General features: G+C 38.6%; 1 protein-coding gene across 4 annotated transcripts in view; it reads left to right on the top strand.

The window, feature by feature from the left end:
- The window catches only part of hook3 (hook microtubule-tethering protein 3), a 133147-nt gene that overhangs the window by 80766 nt on the left and 24881 nt on the right, over positions 1-27500 (top strand). For 3 of the 4 annotated variants that reach the window (XM_039759693.1, XM_039759692.1, XM_039759694.1), the window contains 7 exons: positions 877-1017; positions 3989-4190; positions 5835-5945; positions 9575-9659; positions 10622-10691; positions 15759-15899; positions 16187-16274. In XM_039759693.1, coding sequence (XP_039615627.1) covers positions 877-1017; positions 3989-4190; positions 5835-5945; positions 9575-9659; positions 10622-10691; positions 15759-15899; positions 16187-16274 — 838 coding nt within the window. Of the gene's footprint in view, positions 1-876; positions 1018-3988; positions 4191-5834; positions 5946-9574; positions 9660-10621; positions 10692-15758; positions 15900-16186; positions 16275-27362; positions 27450-27500 lie in introns of those variants that run through there. The other variant, XM_039759696.1, reaches the window with a different exon arrangement.

Below are 27500 nucleotides of genomic sequence, written 5' to 3'. Positions count from 1 at the left end.
CATCACACCAGCCTAACAAAGCATCTTGGGTAATGGTTAAAAAAACAGTTTTCCTAAACTGGCCACATAGCATGTTTTCAGGGAAAAATTTGCAGAATAACGTCACCAGCAACTGAAATTTGATGAATTTCACTGTTAACATTACATTAACAACTCTCTATGTGTATCGGGCCTGTGCTCTACAAGGTTTTTTTTTTCCTTATTTGCATTTTCTTTTTTGCTTATTGTCTACTTTCATAGTTATCGAGCCAGGATGTCATTGCTGGAACTGATTGTCTCATGTTGTTCCCATGCAAATAAAATATAATAAATGTCTCCCCTTTGCAAATTGTATATACTTAACCAGCCAACGTTTTGAAACGCTTTTTTTTTTTTTTGCAGTGTTTGACAACCTTCTTTTATCTGAAAATGCCACTTTGGATGGCAGTAATAGTTCGTTATTGTGCCTGGAAGTTTTTATTTGAATGTATAAGGGACTCTGTGTGATTCTTCATCATCTGATTGCCGTCTCCATTACTTTTACTTAGGGCATTCCTTCCTTCTTAGAGACAGCACACCTATTGTGGAATTTTCACCCACTTCCTTCCATAATGCCTCTCAGTGCTCTAGCTGCCATTCTTTTAATGTGCATAAGGAGGTAAAAGTCTCATCTTACAGTAGATTTCTAATCATTGTGCTCATTTCACTGTCTTTGCACTTCAGTTGAAACCTTTATCTCTGTCACATCAAAAAAACACCCCTGACAGCACTGCATGTGTATCTCCCCATGTTTTGTGAAACAACAGAGAGGGTAAGGGTTTATTGTTTTTCTTTTGTCACAAAGTGCTTACTTTGCTAATGCTTCACATTTTTTGTTTCTTTTTTTTTTTTTTGTAGGTTAGAAGCTGCCAAAGATGATTACAGGATACGTTGTGAAGAACTAGAGAAGGAAATTGTTGAGCTACGAGGTCAAAACGAAGAGCTGACGTCTCTAGCAGATGAAGCACAGTCTCTAAAGGATGAGATGGATGTCCTCAGGTATTAAAAACTACTTTTACTGCCCTCATAAATATTAACACCTACATTACTGGTCAAAAGTTTTACAACACCTCAGTTTTTACAGTTTTTCATCAAATTTAATCAGTTGAAATGCAACGAATGAATTGAAATGGTGAAAAGTTAAGCAGTAAAGAGTTTTAAATGAAATTTTTAAGGTTTTAAAGGATTTAAAAGGACCTTTCAGAATTTTGCAAATGAGCCTTCTACAGGGAACAACTAACGGGTTACAACCTACAGATGTTCTGCAGCGCTTCAAGTACATGAAGCAAACAGTTTGCACAGATGTCCCAATTTCTGTTGCTTACTTTAAAACCCTCTGTCTGCCTTAAAGCAGAGTTGGAACAGACTGTGTTACTACACCCTCTGAAGTGCTACTTGGACAGTAGTGCACAATATAATGGCAAGAAAATGTCAATTAACAAATGAAATGAAACAGCAGCCTATTAAAATTAATTAAGTGATATTTAATTTATAAATTCATATAGTGTTTCATTTTGTTCTGCTATCCTAATTCAAACATGTTGTGGACACTAGAGGGTGCTGTACCTCCTCGAACCCAGAACGCAAATGCAGTCACACAGTCAAAAGGCATCAATAAAAGTCAGCCATTAGCCAACCTGCTAGTGCTGGGCGGTATGACCAAAATTCTATATCACAGTATTTTCAAAATTATCCCGGTTTCATGGTATTCAACAGTATTTATTTCCCATGCATAAGTGGATGTTAACCACATTTTCCACTGCAATTACTGCAATAGACTGGCAAAGAATAATCTATTCCACTGTCATGAGAATTGTACAAAAAAACATTTTAATGTGCACACAAGTATTAATACAGGTTTGCATGGCCCCATAAAGTGATAGTTTTCAAGGGGGTGGCACTAATCACATTGCATGACAGTTGCAGTCAAAATGTAGAACCTTTTTATTGAACAAATTTTGCAAACAACTTAAACTATAATTTTGACAACTTTTCCACCATCCAAAGGGGCATTTAGCCTTAGTAAAATATCCAGAGGTGCCTGTCAAAAATTGTATTGCACTGAACATGTCTTAGAAAAGGAATACATAGTAAATATTTTTGTAAACCAACTATACTTTCTGTTAATGTTAACAATCTCTGTCCACTGACACGTTAGCTATCTGGATTGCAATGGCGTTGGTTATCTCGATCCCGCTTGCTTTTTGTCATATCTAGTACCGCTAGCAAACATGCCTACAAGTGACGTCTGACTCAAGTGTCCTGTAGCTTTTTCAGTTTTACCTGAGGATGTGGAGGTGCCAATCTTAGTTCCATACATTCATGGTACTCCAAAGCATGTGTGCTGCTAAGGTGGTACAGCAAATTGCTTGTGATGCCTCTGGTGACAACTTTAGCTCGACAGCATTTGCAATAAATAGTTGTTTGGTCCACATTTGACCTTTTAAAACCAAAATATCTCCAGACAACAGGCACGGCTCCTTTTTCGCAAAAGTTCTTCTGTGTCATCTTGTTCAACTTTATCGTCTGCTACAGCTTCAGTTTCGGAATGTTCTCTGTCGATTTTCACTGCTCAATACCTCCACTAACGCATGTACTCTGTTGTGTGCGTGTTTAGCGTGTAGCAGTGAAAAAGGTCCCCTTAAACAGTTTCATCAAGGGTGTGTTCTTGCTCCTACCCTGTTCAATGCTTGTATGGACTGAGTGTTGAGCAAGGTCTTGGGTCCAGCGGCTGTGGGGCATCAGTTGGTGAAGAAAGATTCACTGATCTTAACTTTGCTGACGATGCTGTGATTTTCGGAGTCAATGGAGGCTCTGATCGGGACACTCGAGAGACTGAGTGAGGAGTCTGAGTGTCTGGGCTTGCGAATGTCCTGGATAAAACCAAAGAGCCAGGTCTTTAATGACCTCTTGGGCACAGCCATCAGCAGTGTATCTGTCTGAGGAGAGAGTGTTGACCTTGTTGAGAGGTTTACTTACCTCGGCAGTGACATTCATGTCTCTGGTGACTCTTCCTGTGAAGTCAGTAGACGGGTTGGGAGAGCATGGGGATCATGAGGTCGCTGGAAAGGTGTGTGTGTCTCTCCTGATACCTATGCAAAAGGACAAAGGTCCAAGTTTTAGAGTCCTGGTGCTTCCTTTCTTGGTGTATGGTTGTGAGACATGGACGCTATCCAGTGACCTGAGACGAAGACTGGACTCCTTTGTACTGTTTCTCTCCGAAAAATCAGTTACGGCTCTACGGCCATGTCTCTCATTTCCCCCGAGGGTGATCCGGCTCGTAAGATCCTCATTGTTGGGGACCCGAGTGGCTGGACCAGGCCAAGAGGTCGCCCACGTAACACCTGGCTGCGGCAGATAGAGGGTCATTTCCAGAGGATGGGACTGGACCGCGTGTCTGCCTGGGGGGTTGCAAACCGGGATCCTGAGTTGTTTCGTCGTGTATTGGGTGCAGCAACGTGTTGTACTAGTGCATGCTCACCAACTTGACTTGACTTGACTTGCCAATAATGGGAGCTGTCTTGTGGAAGATGGAAGTTTTGCATGCAGTTTTAACAGAAGCATCTCCTGGGTGAACTGAGATGTCCAGGCAGGCCGTAAATAAGACAGGGGCGGCTATGGCAGAAGTGAAGGCCTGTGCTGAACTAGTGTTTAGCGAGGTATTGGATGGTGACATTTGGATAGCCTTGAACTGGTTATGGCAAAGTACACCGCTACTTTGGAATAATAGTTCTTAACAAAGATGGGAAAATGCTAGTATATACTGTGGATGCTCTGCAGAGGTGGAAGGAGCACCCTGAGTAATACTTAAATCCACTCCTCTTGGGTGACAGTGTCTGGAGCAATACATGTGATTGGGTCCGTTTCTGTGCATGATGTAACTTAGGTGACTAAAAAGCTCCATAGTGGACAAAGCAGTAAGGGTGCATGAGATCATATATTCTCAACTGGTCTTTATTTTTTTTATTAGGCATTCTTCCGATAAGGTGGCAAAACTGGAGGGCATGGTTGAGTCCTATAAGAAGAAGCTGGAGGATTTAGGTGACCTAAGAAGGCAGGTTAAACTATTGGAAGAAAAAAATACTTTATATATGCAGAACACAGTCAGCCTCGAGGAGGAGTTGAGGAAAGCAAATGCCACACGTGGTCAGCTGGAGACGTACAAGAGACAGGTACAGCTTTCCTATATAAAGTAATGTGTTTTTTGTTTTGTTTTGTTTATTTTAAAGTTGAAACATTCAGCATGAGTGTGAACATTATGTAACTGATGTCTTTCTTAGTGATAGATAGATAGATAGATATGCACTATATATTTACAGATTTTTGTTTTTCTGTCCCCTGGCCAGATACTCTTATTCGATGTTAATGTTGATTTATTTTTATAATTATGCACTATATAACAAATAGAAATAGATAGATAGATGTAAAAGGCACTATATCATAGATAGATAAATATGCACTATATAACAGATAGATAGATGGATATGTATTATATAACAGATAGATAGATAGATATGCACTATATAACAGATAGATGGATTATTTTAGCATAATTGGCAGGATAAAAGAAAGAAAACTTTTTTTTGTGGCTTTTTACAGAAGCTCTTTAAATAAATACACAAATTGGTAGATAAGTAAATACACACACTCACTTTGGACCAGACACACACTGGAAAGAATGTAAAGCAAGAAACTGAAAATATTTTTTCTACTCTAAAGCCATACTACTTACCTTGTTCCTGACAAATCAGAGCAAGAACAACTATTATTACACCAAATATCCTATTGTTTTGTCTCATTATTAAATTACAGTTTAACCAAATATTGAATCTACACACACATATTTTTCCTTTTCTCTCTCCCTGCTAAGAAAAGTTTGTTTCCATTCTTTTTTATTGGTTGCAATATTTTTACATCCACAAGATGGGGTAGTAAGCGCTGGGAAAAGTCCTACACATTTTTGTTCCTTACATAAGTAATTTTTGGGAACCAGCCATTTGTGTGAAATCTAAATTACTACCTTGCCTTTTTTACAGATGTAATTGATTGAACTCCTAACCTTCTTTAAGATGTAAGATATATTCAAAACTAAACATGTTGATTCCAACAGCTTTTCTTTATTGAGGCTAAAATTTAGTGGAACATTAGTAGTTTCTTGAAAGAAATGCACATAGCTCACATAGAGAAAACATAAAACATCATCCATGTGTCTCTTTTTTATTGAAATTTAAGGTTGGAGAACACAACTTCAACCATCGTACACATTAACTGATTGCTATTTTTTGTGCCTGTGATATATAGATATATATATATATATGCCAAGAAAGAAAGGTCAGGGTACCGCCCTGGTAGTCCTGTTTAATTATTAACTCAAAAGAAAGTCAATAAGGGCTCAAACAAAAAATATCTTTCTCTTAATGAAGTTGCTAGTAGGAGCTCTATCTTCTGTGGTAGTCAGTATAGCTTCCAGTAACAGTCCAGCTTTATATGGCGGAGACCACAAGGGAGCGGAGATTTTTCCCAGGTTGTGGGGTGGAGTTTCTCTCAGGCAGTGGGACAGGGTCAGTTATCACTCTTGGACACATTTTTTTTGGATGTGGAGGAGGAAGGAGAAGACAGTGTTAGAACCGCTTCTTGTTCCAGGGTGGTTTTGCTTACCTCATTTCTGCCAATCAGGTGTTCCCCAGACACATATGCATGGCAAAATATTTGTGTGTGTGTGTGTATGTATAACAGGCTTAGAAAATGGTATGGTGTTAAAATATTACAATATTTTTTGGGAGTTATTAAATCATTTATTCTCTTTCCATGTACAGGTTGTGGAGCTTCAGAACAGACTCTCTGAGGAGTCCAAAAAATCAGACAAGATGGAATTTGAGTATAAACGATTAAAAGAAAAAGTAGACTCTCTACAAAAAGAAAAAGATGTAATGTCTATTAAGATATTTGTAATTTGTTGATTTACCAATATTCAAGTAAGAGTTTGAAAACTAAGTAAATAACTGGGTTTCCTGTGATTGGGTTCTGAGGTATTATGCAGGAAGTAGCTTTTGTTCTTCCTGTATTTAAATTCAGGTTTCGCAGTTCATTTTGTTTGGTGACTTAACCTCATATTCCTTTAAGGGAGAGCAAGGGTGCTGGATTAAAGAAACCTCGGTAGGGTGAATAAAGCTCAATTTTCTTCTGTCCCAGCACTTTTAAAGAGGGCTTCTTATTATTGCATCCAACAGGGTCTCATGCTCGCTTTGAATGGGTTCTTTTTAGAACTGCAGCCTATACATGAACCTGTACAAGCCCCTTCCCACTAACCTTGGTGGAAAGATTAAGACAAGAGAAATATGGTAAAAAAAGAAAGGATATAATTTATTTTTCGATTTCTTTAAAATGAAGCTTTTACTCCTAAGATACATTGCAGTATAATATGATACTGTATATACGTCCATACAGCTAAAGTTAACCCATTGGAACAATGCAGTTGTTGTACAGTTCTTTAGTGGGGTCTTTGAAAATTGTATATCCTTTTTTTCAGAGGAGCCTGGAGGCATTTCTCTTGACAAGGAGTGAACATCACACCTGTGCCAACAGGGTTTCTTACTCATTGGAACTCTGACTGGCTTTTAGAGCCACACTTTCCAATAACCGATACTGTGTATGGATTAGGGTCTAATTTAGCATAGCCATTGAACCATTAGCAGGTTCTACTGACCAGTGCTATGTGTGGATTAGGCTCTCTGAGACCTCAATAAAGCACATTCTTAATTATTATCTGCTAGCAGTACACTTGCCTCTAATCATTTCATGGTCTCTGACTCAAAGAATGTGCCTGCTTGGCTTCAGTTAGAATGCATGCATACTAAATATATGTATATTAGGCTCACAAGTCATGATATCACAGAGTTATTATTTCAGTGCTATTTGCGTATATTGAACATTGTTTCACAATAGGCACATAGGATTGTTTATTTAGAATTTTTACACCTTTTCTTTATTGTATTTGTTCTGTTTTTCCTAAAAAAGCTATTCTTAAATCTTGTGCTGTTTTACACATATATACTTCATTTTGTTTTTCCTGATATTTCCTCTTACGAAAATCTTTTGAGTAGCTTGGTGGTCTAGCAACACAAACATTTCTTTTCCACAGTTTGCCAGTTTTAGGTGGCAGTTCAGAAGTTTTACTGTAATGATTTTTTTTTAGTAAAATGAATATTGTGGAATGTATCTCTATATATAATCTTCATTTGGATCTTGATCTTTGTTTGTCCCCGAATGAATTACAAGAAGCAGCACTAGATGGCAGTAAAGAGACAGCTAAAATATAGGCATTGCATTAAGAATTTCCTCCAGGCTTATACTACGGAAGACTGTAGTACGCCAGTCACACCTCAAAACATAGACATTCAAACTAAACAAATTGTTGTGCTTTAAGTTAACTAAAGAGATCTTCATTTAGATCCTGATCTTTGTTTGTCCGCGAATTCTACGCATGCGTAGACCACCTTCCAGTGTAGTACGTTGTTGTTACTCACGGATGTCAACAATGTGCCGGAATAACAAAAGGGGTGGTGGACAGTGTTACGCTGGTTAGCTCCTGAGGCCTGGTTAGAGAATGAGATTGCTGAAGATAAAAGGTACGTGCCTACGTAACATATAATTGAAAGAAAGACAGTGGGTAAAATGAATGACAACGTAACAGCACATACCGGAAATTATTATTGCTACGTTGTAGCCGGCAAGTGCTGCGCGTCTCACAGTTGTACCGTGCCTTGCTCACATGTCAGTGAAGTGATCCCTATATACTTTAAAGAGCCTGGATACATAAGTGTCCCCCTTTTCTAACCATTGCTCCGTGTATATTGCCTTACTCTTTGGATTGCCACAAAGCAACCTGCGAGACTGGAGAAAGGTTGAGAAGACATCGTGAGAGGAAACGACAGCATCGTGAAAACGAGACGGACTGTGAACGGGCAGAAGCAGAAATACTCCTACACCACCACATAATTACGATTCGGACAGTGATTCCGAGTAGGCCGTTCCTATTAAATCAATATCTAAGGGTTTTCTTTTGTAATTTTGTTTCCCTTATAAAAAAAAATCATAATGCTGTGCGACGAAGGGCCCAGTTCACGACTGGCAGCCTCGTTTAAGCAGGGAGCCCTTCACTGACAACTTTAACATGCGCAACGTAGTTGGGCCCACATGGCTAGTTAGATATATTATCTGTTTGCATGCTTTAACGATCACAGCAATTTCATTGTTTTTGTGGTCAATGGCAAATAATGCAGCCAAACTAAATAACACAGGTAACCGTATATACTCGCAGATAAGTTCTCCCACGGATATGTCAGGACTTGATTTTACCGTGTAATTTCTGGCATTTTATAATGTTGTTCGTATTAGTCAAATGCGGAAATCTCACGCTATTGGTACAAGTGATTATGATATGCTAAAGTCCACCTGAGAGAGTAACCACGGAGCACACCACCTTTTTTTTTTCTATGTATTGTGCCTATCTGACCACACAGTAATACTCAAAACTATTTCGAAGCGACGTTTGCACTGATTTGTGTTTTTTGTATCTCACACTCTCATATACCTTTATTGTAAGAACATCCCTTATCTACGGTGGAGCGTTCGATCAGAAGAAAATAAGAAGCTTAAATTAAAACTCATTGAAGTAGCGAAAGAAATTGGTAACTGCGCTGCTGCAACAAAATTCAATGCGTCTGTGAAACTGGTGCGAGATTGGAGGAGGCAAGATGTAAAAAAAAAAATTAAAAGTGTTGCATTTTTCAACGGGCGTATAAGTCAGGGTCTGATTTTATGATCGATTTTTCGGGTTTCAGGACCCAACTTGTACACAAGTATATATGGTAGTTAACAGAAAACAAAATCAAATCTTTGCTATGACTGTTACTGCCTGCAAACTTCAAAACTGTGCTCAGTAATAAAGCAGACAGTGCATTGACCTACAAATGCCAACATCTAGAAATTTTCTGCATAAACAATTGGTCTAAGATTCTTTTTAGAGTCTTATCCATACATTTTATTTAAATAAAACTTGAGACTATAAGCTACGGTATGTTTCTGTGGAAAAAAGTAGCATTTGACATTTAAAATATTGTTTTAAAATAACTTTGTTAGGGTAAAGGTTTGTCATTTTCCATATTTTGAAATATTAAACATTTCTAGCGCTGTTACTTGTAGGTATTTTCTTTATCTTTGTCGGGTTGGCAATATTTTTTTAGCCTAATGTAATGTATAAGAAGTCAATGTCTTGTTTTATTTTTATTAGGACATGCATTAGTGTAAGAAATTTTTCACATTTATAAGCTACAGTTTTGGAACTTTTATGCGAGTTACAAAGAAAAATTCAAGTGGAAAATATATTGTTTAAAGTATTAATATTAAAAGTTACCTTTGAGTGAACTGTTATTATTATATAATTAATACAGACAACACAAACACTTTAGAGATAACAAATACCAACTTATTATGGAAACCAATGTTTTTATTATACTGTATATTAATTTAATTTGTTTTACTGGCTGACTTTCAGAGATTGCGAACAGAGAGAGAGTCGTTAAAGGAAACAATTGAAGAATTACGTTGTGTCCAAGCTCAAGAAGGCCAGCTCACTGCAGGTATACATTTTTAATGCTGATTTGTTATGTGTCTGCAGTTCCATTCTGTTTTTGATGTATTCATTTAATTATTTTTGTTCTGTGCATGGCAGTGGAATCAACATTTACTGAGCACTTTACACAGGTGCATTCCTATCATTCATTGTGCTTGCGACACTTTAAATGCCAACAATAAACCAATCAGTTAATTATTGGATAAAGCTAATGGAGCACAAAGAGAGAGAAAATCAGCAGCGAAGATATATAAAACTAGCTGTCCCCTGCGGCTCCACCTGTGTAGTAGTAAAACAAGACCAACTTTAAAAATCAATTAAAAAAAAAAAAATAATAATAAATTGTATTGAGAAGAATTTATATTGATAGCTTTTGTTATCCAAGGGCCTCTTGATATGCAATATTTTTGGTTTTGCTGTCAGGGGTTATAATGTAGTTGTGACCTCTTTGGCAAAAATGTAAAAAGTTGGTGAGGCATCTCTGGCCAAGCAGAAGACAGTTACGCTCAAACATCAAAAGTTGTCATTGTTATATGATCGTGTTCAGCTCTGACACGAGAGTGTCCCCCACGTGGGGAGAAAAGCATGTGGCCGTGATATCTCTGCCAATGAGCAGGTACCCTCTAAAACACACGTAGCTCTGATCTCTCTCTCTCTCTGTCAAAAATGTCAAATGTTACTCCTTAACAATCTCTAAATGATAATGTCTGCTGAACAAACAGGTATCGCTAGCTAAGTGGAGGCGAGGTACACTCCAATACATTTAAATTTTAAAGTTTGTCCTTCTTCACTACTACGCGGGCAGAGCTGTGGGGACAGCTAGTATAAAATAATTGCATGTTTGCTTGTGATCAAAAGATGTCACCCTTCGGCATGTTTACTACTTTAGTTACCTGCAAGATGTTTTTCAATATGTAAAATGATTAAATTTGGTTTTTCAATATGAATAAATAATTGGTATTTTTACAGGTCTTGTCCCATTAGGAAGTCCAGAAACGTCTGACTCATTAGCAGCAGAAATAGTAACTCCGGAATTCAGGTACAATATTTAATTTACTTTATATTAATGCTTTGTTAGTTCATTGCTGTTTCAGAAGCTATACCCTTGAATCGTTTATCTTCTTGCAATTAGAGTGCTTATTACTTACTTTCACTTATTAATATTAAAGTACCTTCAACCAGCGATGTTACCAGTATTTTTAAATGACAGAGCAGTGTAAGTCTAAGATCCCTACTTGAAACAAGGAGATGTCTTAGCTGCTAATTCACAGCTTCAGGAAGTGTGCATGTGAGGTGCTTGTGGTGGAAGGGTCAGCTAAACAAATGACTTGAAACAGTCGTAATGACCCAGCTAATGGAATAAGAAGTTTTGGAAAATGAACTTACCTGTTAGTTTACATTGGCATGCAGCAGTAGAAAAAACAACTTCCTATCACAGTGGTTCCCAACCTTTTCTGTGCCCCACACCCATAGAAAACATTTGATTTATGTTCGCCAAAAAGTAGCATCACATTGCAAGATGAAGAATTATTTGAACTACAAATTGAACCACATATACTAATGCAAGAGAAGGAACTGAAATCAGAAAAATAACCTTTTAACACTAGAATTACCAGAGCCTACGAAAAAACTCGTAGATCCGTCCCACCTTAAATCGCTTCTTAAATCCGTCCTCACCTCTCCGCCAGCATCTTTTGTCCTGTTAATGTGCAGATTAAGGGCAGCAAGCCGCCGGCTATTGCATCCCCCACTGTCGCAGAACATGCACGAACTTCTCCCAGCTCATGCCTTGATTGATTATCTGGGAGTGAAGTGGAGTTTTAGAGTGGAAATAATAGATCGTTTTTGGAACACACGCATTTCATGTGTGTTCTGTTTCTACAGTAATCTGTATAAACACATTGTTAAACAGAAACTTTTTCATATTTTAGTAATAAATGTTACAAAATGTAGGCATATACTATAGAATATATGAAGCTTGATTTCCAAAGATCAAATAAACTCTTTCACAAAAGGTTCAAGAATGATACAACATCTCCCTTGAGTAGCGGTAAGATATGCTGTCACAGCCTTCCTGCCGTGCCTCTGAGACCTGAGTTCGATTCCCAGCCGAGAAGAAAGAGTTGTTTTTTTTTTTAACCTCAAACGGACATAAAATTTTAAAATTGGTATGCACTGTCAATTAATGAGATCGTTATATTTTCATGTGGGATGCTTCTTTTGAAATGTTTTTTAACAACTGAGACTGCAATTAACCTGAACAAGTGTCCTTAGAACTGTTATTTTTAAGATCCATAACAGATAAACAGAGCACTGCGTAATAGAGAGACAGACAAACAGACAGACACATTAACAGGACAAAAGACGCTGGGAGAGGTGCGGACGGATTTAAGTAGCAATTTAAGGTGGGACGGATCTACGAGTTTTTTCGTAGGCTCTGGTAATTCTAGTGTTAACTCGGTGTATAACACTGAAATATAAGAACATTTTACATTTATAAATCTCAATAATCTTGTAAATGTGTCCCCCATAAAGCTTAGACACTCGATTGACGATCCAGGGGTAACGGTATCGAGCAAAGCATCAAGCGCCACAAGGAAATGACACACAATTACAGTATTTGGGGGATAATTGGAGACCCCAGTGAAACAACAGGTGCCAGCATGGCACTAAGTAATGAAATGTAATAGTCTGGGTTTGCACAGAAAGCAGTACTAGTCTTCACCCTTCTCTATGAATCATTACAAGGTCAATGTTCCATTCCCTTAAAAAGTCATTCACCTTTATGGACGCTCTGCCTGCAGCAAGGAACACATGAGAATGTGCATTTCTGTAGTTCATTTGCAGGTAACACTGGCTGATTATTTTCACATCACATAACCGGAGAACCGACTAATAAATGACCTAGAAATGACTGCCCACTGCAAGTCACTGATTGCATCACGATAGTCGGACAACGCACCTTCTTCAATTTTGATGAGTCATGATGCATACTTCCTGTTTGTCGCACCCCAGGTTGGGAACTCCACCCTAGAAATTGTAGTAAACCGAATAAAACTTGCTGTAAATTAACTTAATATTCGATATGATTACCGTTTGCCTTCTCTCAGCCCCACTTTTGTGTAATTTCTAAAGGTCTTCTTCTGTGTTTAGGCTACATCCACACTACTATGTTTTTATTTGAAAATACAGACATTAGTTTCTATTTTTACCTTTTGGCCAATCTAACCCAGCATTTTTAATCCCTGAAAATGAAGATTTTTGTAAACATTCTGCAGTTTCAATTACCTCTGAAAACATCAGCTCAGTGTCGCACTGTGGACGGGTAGAAACACAGACTCTAATTGTATTCTGATTGGTTTGTGCTTATTGCATGGTCCTTCCCTGAATGCATCTTGCTCATTACGTCTCATTCCCTGATTGATCACCCTGATCGGTAAAGCCATATTCCAACAAAGTGGACACAGAGAAGTTGATTTCAAGGTTGCTTGTTCTTTTGCTTACCTGTATTAATCTCAGTTGTGTTTTGTACTGTTTCAAGTGGTGCATACATGGTGAAAAGGCAAATAACTATCCGGTCGTAACAATTTTGCGATACATCCTATGGATGCTAGTGTTACCATGTCTTCAAGGATTTTCCCATCATGCCTAGTGTAGGCAGATGGGAGCGTCATGTGTGTTTGGTCAATTTATTGTGGTATGCCAGGAGCAGCTTTCTTTTCTTCAGTGATATCAGACTTTGTGCTATCTAAGCCAACCTCTGTTATAGTATAAATCCCCAATACTTTATTTTTGTTTAAAAATTCACACATTAGACTCTTTTTTCACCTTTTGTCCACTTTTCCCTGCAAAAACTGGCTCTTTTAAAAACATTCTTCAGAGCCAGTTATCTCTGAAAACAGCATTTCAGCTTTGCAGTGTAGATGGGTGAAAGAACAGAACATCAGAACAATCTAGAAGAGAACAGGCCATTCAGACCACCAAAGCTTGCCATTTCTATCCACTTAATTCTTCTGAAATAACATTAGGGACCTTCAAAACTCGACTTAAAGTCCTTCAGTGTACTACACTACTTGGTCAGTTATTCCATGTGTCTGTGGTTCTCTGTGTAAAGACAAAAATCCTAATGTTTGTGCAAAATTTACCCATAATAAGTTTCAAATTGTGTCCCCTTGTTCTTGATAAACTCATTTTAAAGTCCCAGTCTCAGTCTACTAGACTAATTCCCTTCATAGTTTTATACACTGCAATCATGTCACCTCTTAATCTCCTTTTGCTTAAACTGTAAAGGCTCAGCTCTTTGAGTCTTTCTTCATAATTCATCCCTTGTAGTCCTGGACTCAGCCTTGTTGCTCTTCTCTGGACTTTTTCTAGGGCTGTTATCTTTTTTGTAGCCTGGAGACCAAAACTGCACCCAGTACTCCAGATGAGGCTTCACCAGTGTGTTATAAAGACTTGAGCAGAACCTCCTGTGACTTGTACTGCACACATCAAAGCGCTATATAACCTGACATTGTATTAGCTTTCTTAATGGCATCTGAACACTGTCTGGTCATTGATAGCATAGAGTCCACTAAGACTTCTAACTCGTTCTCATAAGGTGTACTCTTGATTTGTAGATCTCCCGTTGTGTATTCAAACCTAACATTTTTACTTCATGTGTGTAATACTTTACATTTACTGATGTAAACTTCATCCGCCATAAATCAGCCCAAGCCTGTATGCTGTCCAAGTTCCTTTGTGATGATTTAATGAATTCCAGATTATCTGTCAGTTCACCTAGCTTGGTATCATCTGCAGACCTCACCAGTTTACTTATATTCCTATCAAATTATTTATATATTAAAAATAGCACTGGCCCGAGCACTGACCCCTGTGGAACACCACACTTCTATTTCTGATAGGGTTCCTCGCACCATCACCCTCTGCTTGAAAACTGAATTCTGATTGCTTTGTTCTTATTACATGGTACATCTCTAGTTGTGTCCTGCTCATTATAATGCCTCATTCCCTGATTGGTCATCCTTCACAAAACAAAACCAAACTCTAACATACCGGACATAGATTCCCATGATACTTGTTGTGTTGCTTACCTGTATGCATCCAAATTGTGTTTTGTATGTCTGAGTGTTACATATATGCTCAAAATTCAAATAACTTACCAGTTGCTACAGTTTTGTGATAAAAGCCATTTCCAATAATACCATCCCTACAAGGATTTTTCCATCAATGCGTTCAGCGCCCAGTGTAGGCAAATGGCCATGTCATATGTGTTTTTGGTTGTTTTATTGTGGGCGGAGATTCATAAACGATGTGAAAATGCTAGTGTGGATAAAGATAATTTTTGTTTAAGCACTCCATGTTTAAATGAAAGTATAGTAGTGTGGGCAAAGCCATAGGCTGAATTCCTCTTTGAAGCCCTAACAGTAGAATCCCCCATGTTGCAGAACACATATTGACAGGTGACTAAAGGTGACTTGAGAGTATATTGTAACCACTAGGCGGCACCACTGAGCCCCAAACCACTGACACATCAATATTCAACAATAAAGAATTATTTGACAAAATAAGTCTTCTTTTACAATCCCCAGCAAAATGCACCATACACAATCCTCCTTCCCCCTCCAAAAGAATGTTTTCCACTGAATTAGTCAAAGTGAGACAGTGGGCTTTCTTTTCAGGTCAACCCAGAACTGCTTCCGGTCTCCTGCCCAAGTCGTCCGGAGCACTTCTGGGTCGTTTTGGAAACCAGGGCAGTCCTCCCAGGCAGCACTCTCTAGTTGTCCCCCAAACCGGGCTGCGTTTCCAGACTCCAATTCCCATGCCACACTGCAGGTGTCCTAATAGGGTTCGACACTCAGGAACACTACTGCCTGTCGTGTGGGGCAATCACCTGCTCCTGGTAAGCCCGCTTGCCCAGTCCTTCCACCATGGCATACAGGCCAGGTATGAATCCTTTATTTAACCTGTCCAGGATGCCTGTCCTTCCTTCCTGGCACCTACAATATATAAAATTCGAAATATCTTGAAATATCGTTCCTTCTTTAACCATAGTAATCTTTATAAGAATATTCACAGAGTTGTGTCTTCATTGAATCTTTTACAGGGAGCGACTAATTCGTCTGCAGCATGAAAACAAGATGCTGAAGCTAAATCAGGAAGGCTCCGATAATGAAAAAATTGCACTATTACAAAGTCTATTGGAGGATGCCAACAGCAGAAAAAATGAATTGGAAACCGAGAACAGGTAAATAAATACAAAAATCATACAAAGCATGAAATCACAAGTTTTATTATCTTTTGGCCATTTCACAGACATCCAGAGGTCCCCCAATTCTTTGTTATATTCTCTAGGTATGATCAATATTGACTTGCTGTGGTTGCTTTACGTAAAACATTTGTAAGATGTTTATGTATTCAATTCACTGGTGGTGCTTGTGAAAAAGGGTTATTGATCCACCAAAATTAGCCCATGGCAGTCAAACCATGCATCACTTATTTTTAATGAGTTTGTTTTGTTGTTCTTATTTTCAGAATAGTCAATCAGAGGCTACTGGAAGTTCAGTCCCAGGTAGACGAATTGCAAAAGTCATTGCAAGAACAAGGGTCAAAGGCTGAAGATGTAAGTATTAATTAAACAATTTCTAACTCTTAGATATTTGTGCTTTCTTTTTAAGATTTTTGTACAATTCAGGAAGGGAGTGCCAAACTATATTTGATGTATTCAGTTCTTTAAATCAGACTAAAGCAACTCTATACAAAGTACGTGTTCCTTAAGCACATGCCTTCAATTCCAAGACCAGTGTCATTCAATGGGCAAGCATTCCATCCCAGGTTGGTTCCTTCCTTAAAGGGTAAGCTTTGTATTTTTGAAGTCAAAGTTATTTCTTCACAAATGTGATATATTTGCATTTTCCACATTAAATTGTATTTTAAAGGAAAATGTTTTCTAATAAATACATTTTCTATGTAAACAAAATGCATAGTCATTCCTGCTGCTTTACAATGAATCCTATAAGGCACAAGTCACAAACAGAATATAAAAGCATAAAAATGTACCAAATACATCCTCTTTGAGATGCAGTGAAAGAAATCATGCCTTCTGTTTTTCTGACGCATGTTAGTGACAATTAAAGGGAGCTTGGAATAATTTTTTTTCTCGTAATCCTTGTGCTGGGATGCATTTTCTATTCACTTGTGTGAATTCTCACACAAGTACAAAAGTAAATCGAAACAAAGCCATACACCTGGTACAAATAGTTTATGTGATTTTGTGTATTAGGAAGAGCGAAACATTATTATGAAAGAAGACCAGCCCTGAGGCAGTGTACAAAGCTGGTCTTCTTTTAAAATGGCTAAATCTCATAACATTGGAGTTTTCTTGTTTGAAAATGGCATGTTTAAACTATTTAATAGTTTATATACACTATCAGACATTTTAGAACACCTCGTTTTTTTTAAATGCAATGAATGACCTAAAATGGTGAAAAGGTAAGCAATAAACTGCCAGATGTGTACATTTAAAGTTTAGGTTACCAAAAACTGAAAAAGGGAAATATCAGAATATTACAAATGGGCCTTTTTCAGGGATCAACTAATAGGTTATAACCTACAGATGTTCTGCAACAGTTCAAGTAAACAAACCTTGTAAGTTGAAGCAAACAATTTGCACGGGTGTCCCAACTTCTGCTGATTACTTAAAAAAACCTCTATCTGTCTTAAATCAGAGTTGCAACAGACGGTGTTACTATACCCTCTACACTCCATTAACTTGTACATTTCAGTGATAATGGCAAGAAAATGACAATTAAATGAAATGAGACTGAGCATTATTACCCTTAAAGTGTAGGCCTTTCAATTAGAGAAATTGCAAAAGAAATCAAAGTGCCGTTGACTACAGTGATGTCCCACACAATCCACAGACAATTGGAAACTGGAAGAAACCCTGATAGGAAGAGATCTGGCAGAGCCAGGATGCCTCACAGCTTAACAGCGCAGGTCAACAAATGCAAATCTGAGTTTCTACTGTGAAGAGGAGGCTTTGGGCTGCAGGACTGACAGGGCGAATGGCAGGAAGAGAGCCATTCCTTAAAGGAGAGAATAGGGCCTTGAGATACCAGCTGTGGACTACTGCAGACCCCAAGAAATTCTTATGGACCAATGAATCCAAAATTTGAAATCTTCGGTTCATCATGCAGGGTGTTTGTATGCCGTCGAATTGGTGATGGTGATGATTCCTCAGTGTGTGACACCAAGCGTCAAACATGGAGGAGGAAGTGTAATGGTCTGAGGTTCTTTTACAGGAGGCAGAGTTGGTGATCAGTACAGAGTGACTGGCATTCTGAGTCAAACGGGTTACCACAGTTTAACTGTTAGTTAAGCAAAAGGTGCAGGCTACTTTGATGAATCAAAAATTTGAATACAATTTTCCTTGACTTATTTTTCTTTTTTATTTGCCATTGTTTATTCATTCTATGCCTTGATTTCATGAAAAATTACGACATTAAACTGCAGGCATTTCTATAAAAGCTGAAAAAAACTGAGGTGTCCTAGATATTTTGATCGGTGGTGTATATTCACAAGACATAGACCAGTACTCGGCAACTCTCCTGGCTTGAAATATTGACGTATTCACTATGAGTGTTATGCTTTATGCCCCATAGGGTTTAATGTAAAATGGCAGGACTGGCTATGTATTTTGTAAAACTTACAGAAAACGTTTAACTTTAGAACACATTTTCACATAGCAAATCCTTGTTTTTGAAGAAATAACTTTGACTTGAAAACTACCTAACTTGTCCTTTAAGGTGGAGTGGTGACTCTGAGACTAGGGATCAGCACTGGCAATCGGAAGGTTGCCGGTTCAAATCCCGTAAATGCCAATAGGGACTCTGCTCTGTTGGGCCCTTGAGCAAGGCCCTTAACCTGCAATTGTTGAGCGCTTTGAGTAGTGAGAAAAGCGCTATATAAATGCAAAGAATTATTATTATTATTATTAAGTGTGATATTGATCACTAATGATGAGTTTAATGAGTTGTGCAAAAATCTGTTCACAAAAAAATTGGTGTTCCAGCAAACTGTGTGTCATTCACACAAGAAGAAAGTTGTTTATCTTTTGTATGGAAGTGTTGCATTAATTCTACACAGAGTGCCTGTCGTTTAATATTTAAGTAAAGATCTATAGTATTAAAAAAAATAAATAAATGATTACTGGACTCATTTCCTCTCACCTGAAGTTATTTTGTTACACCATCAGCAGTATGTTTTCATTCTGGTTGTACTGCAGTGCCAACTTTATCAGTTACAATGACAGTCTTGACAATTTGTAATCCTAAAGTTGCATCGGATGTAGAAAAGAAACTCGGAGTGGAATGGAGCATGAAGTATAAATTTCCTCAGTCAAGATAAGGCAGTTGCAAGGTAACAGTTCTTTGCGGGCCTTCCATGTAGTGAGCTTTCCTGTGCAGAAGACACCATAATGTGCACAACAGTGTATTTTTGCACGTGTCTCTTTGTGGAAAGTATGTGACATGTGACATTTTTTTAAGCACACTGCACCACACAGCAGTGACGTGAACAAGAGACATAAACAGAAGTGATTGTACTGGTGGACGGCAGATTACCTAGGTGCATTACGCAACTGCAGAAATGAGCACAGGATAACATGCAAGTGTGAAGAAGGCTTTAATGAGCAATATGTTTTGTTTTCCACCTGATAGAAACCTTTAAAACCTCCAGAAAAATCACCCACAAAGCAAATTTTTGGCATCGGGTTTAAGAAAAATTATGTGAATTGAAACTTTCTTGTTTCACTCATCACTGCTGATCACAATCCAGTTCTTTTCTGTCCTGTGATGGAAAAATGCAGTTTGAAAATGAAGGACGAATCGCCAGTATGGTGCTGTGTTGTTATGGGTCCACAGCTGTCTCTCAGCAAAGGCCAGTTTTTTTAAAATAAATAATCACCGCGCTCGCGGCTTAGTGAGGCGGCGTGGTGGCTGTAGCGGATCTCAGGGCGATCTGCGGTGTGGGCGCTTCTCACCTAGTGCACAGGTAAGGGACTGCCCACATCGGTGATTGTTCCTGGGGTTGCTAATGTGCTGCAGCTGCTATGGCCCCTCTCAATATATAGAAGCGCGAGTCGGTTAGAAGGAGGAGAACAAAACGGAAAGAGAGAGACAAAGAGATGGAGGTTGCTGAAGAAAGCAGGAAGTAAGAGAGAGAGTGTGCCGGTATGAAAGAGTGAGCGAGTGAACGAGCAAGAGCAGGCTTGAGTTGGAGGAAGCAGGCAGCTGGGAAGAGAGCCCATGAGGAGAGTGTTTGGCAAACACTCAGTGGGGCTGAAGGTAGCAGTCGCTCCAACTGAGCGATTAAGTAGCTGGAGTGACCAGTAGAGGAGTCGACTTGGCCGTCGATGAGGCTTTTGGGCTGGCATAGCCCCAGCGTGAGCGCATTGGCTGCTGGGGAAATAACCCAATCTTGGTCCGGTTGGGAGCCCGACGTAGCCAAGGATTGGAGGGCTACCAGACCTGAATGAAAGGCAGCTGTTCCTGCAAGTAGGTGACTTTCCTGTTGAGCAGCCCAGATGGGAGTAGCAGGGGAGCTGCCATGGTAGCTGCAGACACCGGGCTTATTGATGTTTAAGGACAGCTTCCAGCATGTTTTGAACCTCGTTGTTTTAAGAAGATATTTCTAGTGTTTTAAAATCCACTTCACTTCTGTTTTATAGATTATTTATTTAAGGAAGATCTTTTGAATCACTGCACTATTTATTTGAAACACTGTTTTGTTGTTGACTATTTTAATAAAAACACTTTTGCATTTTTATACACCATCCTCTTGCTATGTTGTTGCCTCACTGTCTAGCTGATCTTGGTTATATCTATCGACGGTGTTGGGCTCAAGGGCTTCCAAACAGCCGATGGGAGCATGAAGCTGAACCCGCATCGTCACAGGTGCACAGTCTGTTGCTAGACAGAAAGAGGAAAATTGATTCTTGTCGACTTTCTTGGTTAAAGTATACTTCATGCGACATTCGTGTATTCTTTATATAATTAATTTTTCAGTTGTATATCTTTTAAAGATTATGGTGGCACACAAAATTATTCAATCCCGTTGAAAGTCATCCTAATTTTCTACATGATCAAAGATTTGTCCCCATATTTATCCATTCAGTATTTTTAATGTGAATTCTTCTGTTGTAACAATCCATTTCCAAAGTTCAATAAACCATTTTCTGTAGATACTAAACTGAAGAAGAAAAACTCCATGCCTAAGTGTTCAAGCCCTCCACATTCATACTTTGTTGAGAACCCTTTTGCCGCGATGATAACCTTCGTTCTTTTGGGTATGCGCGATGATAACCTTCGTTATTTTAGGTATGTAAGCATATCAGAGTTTTGCACATTGCTCAGGAGTAATTCTTTCCCCATTCTTCTTAATAGAGATCTTCTTGGTTGGTGGAATGGCACCTTTGGACATAAGTTTTATCAAATAATGCCACAGATTATCAGTAGGGTTCAGATTAGGCCTTTGACTTGGCCATTCCAAAACTTTTCACCTTCTCTCTGTTTCTGAGCCCCTCTAGTGTCGCTTTGGCCTTATGCTTAGAGTCATTGTAATGTTGAAAGGTGAATCTTCTCCCGAGCTGTAGGTTTATAGCAGACTGGAACAAGTTCTCCAGCAGTATAGTGCTAAAGTTGTGTCCATCCATTGTCCCTTCGACTCTGACAAGATTCACAGTTGCAGCACATGAAAAGCATGTTGCCACCGCCGCCATATTTCACCATAGGTATGGTGTTTCTTCAGAATGGCCAGTGTTAGTTTTATGCCACACATGCCTCTTTGAAGTCTGGCCAAAAACTCCTATTGTGGTCTCATCTGACCCTATAACCTTCTTCCACGTCTTAACTGGGTCTTTCTCGTGCTTTGTAGCAAATACCACACGTGCTTTTATGTGGACCTTCTTAAGGAATGGTTTCTTTCTTGCCACCCTCCCATAGAGGCCTGTGTTATGGATTGCTATTAAAATTGTGGACCCCTGCACCTACACTCCAGCTTCAGCCAAAGAGCACTGCAGTCTTCTGAGAGTGACAGTCGGGTTTTTAGTCACCTCTCTCACCAGTCGATACCTAGCTCTGACGTTTAGTTTGGAGGGACGGACTATTCTGGAAAGAGTCTGGTTGCTATGATGAACCTTCCATTATCTGACAGTGGGACATTCAGACTCTCCAATAATTTTTTATATCCATTCCCTGCCTTGTGCATTTTAATGTTTCTCACATCAGTAGAATGCTCCTTAGTCTTCATTTGTGCAGTAAATTGGTCAGTAAAGACGATGGCCTTACAAAGTGGGCTTTTTATATCCAGAGAGATGTAAAGGACTCACAAATAGGACCTCATTTTTTTTTATTTTTTTTTTAATTATGAGTGTCAAGTGACTGTCACCTGTTGTTTGTGATTCATTTGTCATTTGTGTAAACCTGGAGCTTCCAAAGCACAGAGATTTAAAAACCTATGCAAACACTAACATTGGAGTTTTTCTTCTTCTTCACTTAAATATCTACAGAAAATGATTTATTTGGACTTTGTAAATGTATTGTTACAGTATAAGAGTTCACATTATAAATACTGATTGGATAAATATGGGGACAAATCTTTGGTCATGTAGAAAATTAGAATGACTTTCAAGGGGATTGAATACTTTTGCATGCTTTTGTATTATTTCTAACTAAATTATTATTATTATTAATAAAATTATTATTTCCTGTTTTTTCTTTTCAAGGTCCATCATCTGATAGTGTAATAAATCTTTTGTTTCTGGTGTTTAGTGTTGTCAAGTAAAACAGAGAGTCAAATTTCTACTTCCTTATTTATGCACTCTTATAAATAAAAATGCTGCTTATATGTAAAGCTAATGGGGTTTTTTTTCTCTTCATAATGTTTTGTCTTGCATTTAACCATTAACTGTACTAACATGGTAAACTAACTAACTTTGTTAATTGTGTTTTAATTGTCTTAACTGAAATATATACTGTATGGAATCGGCATCGTTGATCACCCCCTTTTAGGTTCAGGCTCAGAACATTTTGGTCACAGCCTAGTAAACTGTCAAATAATTCTTTAGACAAATAGTTACATGGAAGTGCCATTTATCGATAAAAAAGTAAGTCATTGTCGGAGCATAGCATATGAAAATATAAAATTTTGTATTTCCACATTAAAAAATATGTATAGATGCAGATGTAAATGACAATTACAAGAACTTAGGAGCAGTGTTAAAAATAAATTATATCATAGTTACATTATGACACTCACGACTTGTTTTCTTGTGGCCTTCGAGTCAATCAGTGTTTAGATCTCATTAGTCTCACAGAGTAAATCATGTGATGCATCCATCTGAAAACAACCATGTGTAAATTGTGCTTAAATGTGGGTGGGAACAATTAGAAGCTTCATTGGGTGTCACATTTGTAAACCAATCCAACGGCTCGTGAAGGTGGAGCTTAAAGTTGAGGCAGCAGTATTTAAACAGCAAACCGCAATGGTGCTCTTGGCCACACATTCACCAGATAGCAAACCTGCACTTAAAAGTGATAAGCCTTCTATGGCTGTAATGTCTCCTAAGAAGACCCCAGTTAAATATATGGGTGCCATGTACACAGAGAACACATTATATGTCAGTCAGTCATTTTCTAACCTGCTTAGTTCTGGTTGTGGGGGGATCTGGAGCCTATCCCAGCTAGCATAGTATGCAAGGCAGGAACAGACCCAGGACAAGTGCCAATCCATTGCAGGTTGAACACACACACACGCACCCCAACCACACACTAGAGCCAGTCCACCTAACCTGCATGTCTTTGGACTGTGGGAGGAAACCAGAGCACCCGAATGAAACCCACCGAGTCACAGGGAGAGCATGCAGACTCCACACAGGGAGGCCCCAGTATTTTGGTACCCTGGTCTCCTTACTGCGAGGTGATAGTGCTACCACTGTGCCACCCACCACATTATATGTGATAAAAATAAACATTACATCTTGTAAAGGGAAAATCATTTTATAAAAGCATATTTATTTTGATGTCTAAAGACATCACTGGGCTAGTGGTAAATGTAAAGTATGTATGTTGTCTCAATGTAAGATTCAAAGAAATTACAGCTTGCATTCACTAAAAGTTAAACAGTAAAGTATACATTTAAACTAAACAGTGTACCTTCACACCAAGTTTACTGAACTCGCATTAAGTGCGTTAATAACAAAGAGCCACAGGAGATGGCGATTTCTGTAGTCCATACACCCAAAACCGGAAATACGCCTAATGACACTGAAGCGACTCTAGCAGAAACACAGACAAATCACACGGCACCTAATGTCTCTTTTCATGACTAAACAAATAACTTAAGTAAGTTAACATTACTGTCTATTTAGAAATACCAAATGTGCCATACCATAATATAGCTGCAGCTTTTCTGTAAACTCTTATTTATGCTGTTATGCCACATAATGATACAGTAGTCAAAATGGCAGCAATATACATTACCGGTCAAAAGTTTTAGAACACCTAAGTTTTTGTTCAATTTGAATCTGTCAGAATGCAATGAATGACCTAAAATGATGAAAAGGTAGGCAGTAAACTGTCAGAGGTTTAAATTTAAAGTTTAGGTTAGCAAAAACTGAAAAAAAGTAAATATCAAATGTTTAAAAATGGGCCTACTTCAGGGAGCAACTAATAGGTTACAACCTACAGATATTCTGCAGCAGTTAAAGCAAATGAAACCTTGCAAGTTGAAGCAGACCATTTGCACAGGTGTCCCAACTTGTGTTGATTACTTAAAAACCTTTTGTCTTGTCTTAAAGCAGAGTTGGAACAGACTGTGTTACTATACCCTCTGAAGTACTACTTGAACAATATTACACTCTATAGTAGCAAGAAAATGGTAATTAACAAATGAAGTGAGGCAGAGTATTATTACCCCTAGCTGTGTAAGCCTTTCATTTAGAGAAATTGCAAAACAAATCAAAGTGTCAGTGAGTCCAGTGGTGTCCTACACAATCCAAAGGCCATTGGAAACTGGAAGAAACTCTGATATGATGTGTTCTGGCAGAGCCAAAGTCAAAAACCAATCAGAAGACGAGTTTCTGAGGGTCACCAGCTTACCTGATCACAGGGCGTCTCACAGCACAACAGCTTCAAGAACAGCTTAACAGTGCAGGTGGAAAAAAGTGTCAGTTTCTACTGTGAAGAGTGAGAAGTCAAGAAAAATGACACCTTTTATTAGCTAACTAAAAAGATTCAGGCAAGATGTAATAAGAAGGGGCCTGAGTTACCTCGAAAGCTTGCATATTGTAATCTTTTTAGTTAGCTAATAAAATGTGTCATTTTGCTTGACTTCTCACTACATTCATGACAGTTAACACAGTATGGCACCCTAGTACTACTGTGAAGAGGAGACTTTGTCCAGTCTGTAGTAGTCCACAGGGTCTTATTCTGTCTTTTAATGAATGGCTTTCTTTCTGCCACTCACACTGTCAAATCTGCAGCACATAGTGTCTTCACAGTAGAAACTGAGACTTGCTTTTGTTCATGTTAGCATCAATGGCAACAAGATGTTCCAAATTTTTTGTAAAGTAAATTGCCGTTGTTACCTAAATGGCTCCTCTCGGGTTCCATAGCACACATTCAGTATTATTAGACTTCATGGTTGGGGGGTCCCACTCAGTATCTAGAGCACACGCTGCCTCAATTACTTAAAAAGACAACCCTTGGTGTCCATAATGCACACCCCATAACTTTCATCAAGTTTTAAATAAAATGATTGTGATAAAAAGTTCAAGAAAATGAAGGCCGCATTAGTACATAGATAAAGATACATAAAGATTACAGTGTGCATGTGTTCATACAGTAAATGTATAAAACACGTTGAAGACTAGTTGAGTAGCATAAAAACACAAGGGGAGCTCAGCAGTCCGCCCTTTTGCTAAAGGGTGAGCCACAAATGCATCCTCATTGATTGATTGGTGTGCTCAGCAAACTCAAACCGTATCTTGAGAAACCCTGAAATAAGCGACCAAGTCGAGCGGCGGCAAACCTCCAGAGCTCCACAAGTACAGCTGAAGTCAAATGTGATTGACAGTTAGCTCACGCCTGGATACGCCCACAATACCTCCAGTCTGTAGTAAGCCTTCTCTAGCTCCGCTCTGCTGCAAGAATATCATGACTGTTGAGTAAACCATGTGACATAAATGTACAGTCTAATTGGCTGTAGAGTATGCCTCCTGAATCACAATTTTTGGGCAAAGTACAGAAGAAACGCACTTTTTCTTTTTTTTTTTTTTTTTTTTTTTAACAAGTAAAATGGACTTCATTGTAATGAGGTTTTTTTTTTTTTTAACATTAGTCTATAGGTGAAAACAAGGATTTTGTTAAAAAGGGGTTCATTCTAGAGGAATTTAACCTGTAATAGTTACTTTGGGCTGACCTACCCACAGTGTACACTTACCATTCAAATTTAATTTGACGTAAAAAATAATAATAATTCTTTACACTTCTAGAGTGCTTTACTCATTACTCGAAGCACTTTACACAGTGAACGGGGACCCACTTCAACCACCAACAGCCATATTGAATTTACCACGCAGAGAATAATTGGAGGTGTGCTTTATGTAATCTAAAAGCTAAGTTTCAGAATAGCTCTAAAAATCACAAGAGTTCTGACTAACACTACATATCTGTGTGAAACAGTTTATTGCAAGGAAACCAGGCCGTACCGTTGCCGTGTTTCATAACGATAGTAGCTGTCCCCCGCGGCTCCGCCCACATGGTAATGAAACAGGACAAACTTTAAAAATCAATAAAAAAATTTTTAAAAAACAATGTAATAATTTGTATTTAGAAGAATTTATATTGATAGCTTTCATATCGGAGGGCCTCTTGATATCCAATATTTTTGGCTTTGCTTTCAGAGGCGAGGACATATAGGTTTCTTGGGGAACTAACCCAGGAGAAAGCGTCATTAAGCTGACCATGCAAGAAGCCTGGTCAGCTAAGATCAACCCCCTGCCAACTTGAGTGTCTGTCCCTGTGCCTTGTTAATTGACATTGCACGGCAAAACTTCACCGGGAACTGTAATCTCTTGAATTGAAAGGACATGTCCGTCGCGATTAGAGGAATGCGAGGGATTAAAAACCTCTCACCAATGCCACATCAGACCGAGTTGAATGGAGGCTGGCATGTGAGTGAGGAGGGCCCCGTCCGTTTCCCCCTTCCCTCGGCCTGCAGCTTCTGTCTCGGAATCGCCCGAATAAATTGCTGCCAGAAGCAAACTACGATGAGAGAAGTCGCAAAATCAACCGGAATGTTCAAGCAAATTATAGAAAAAAAGTTCTCTCGTGAAAAGCGGATGGACAGACAGGTAGTGGATTTTAGATAGATAGATTAAGCCCTGAGTGATCTTCAGAACCTCACACTCACCTATCCAGAGCCTCTATCGATGAAATAAGCACTCCATTATACTGTGTTTTAAAATGCTTTACGCACCAGTTTAGGAACATTCAATTTCAATATTTTAACCTTGGAAACACCTTAGAATAAGACATTTATCAATTTTATGATATGAATGGTATGCTGTCCAGCAGTAAAGATGTCTGAAGTGATCTAAAGTGAATTTTTTTTTCACTTCTTTGATGTCATTTATGTTTTAATGTTTTAGTGTGGAATCCAAAAGGCACTCATTTACTTGACCCCAAAGTGGATAATATGACCAGCACACCTAGAAATCTTCTGAGAGTGAGAATTTTTGGTGCATCCACTGCAGAGAGCTCAAGAGAAGGATTTTTTTTTTAATTAT

The sequence above is a fragment of the Polypterus senegalus genome, chromosome 7 (genome assembly GCF_016835505.1).
Source record: "Polypterus senegalus isolate Bchr_013 chromosome 7, ASM1683550v1, whole genome shotgun sequence".
Taxonomy (NCBI): Eukaryota; Metazoa; Chordata; class Cladistia; order Polypteriformes; family Polypteridae; genus Polypterus; species Polypterus senegalus.
The sequence above is the reverse complement of the archived record's forward strand: the minus strand, read 5'-3'. Positions and strand labels throughout refer to the sequence as shown.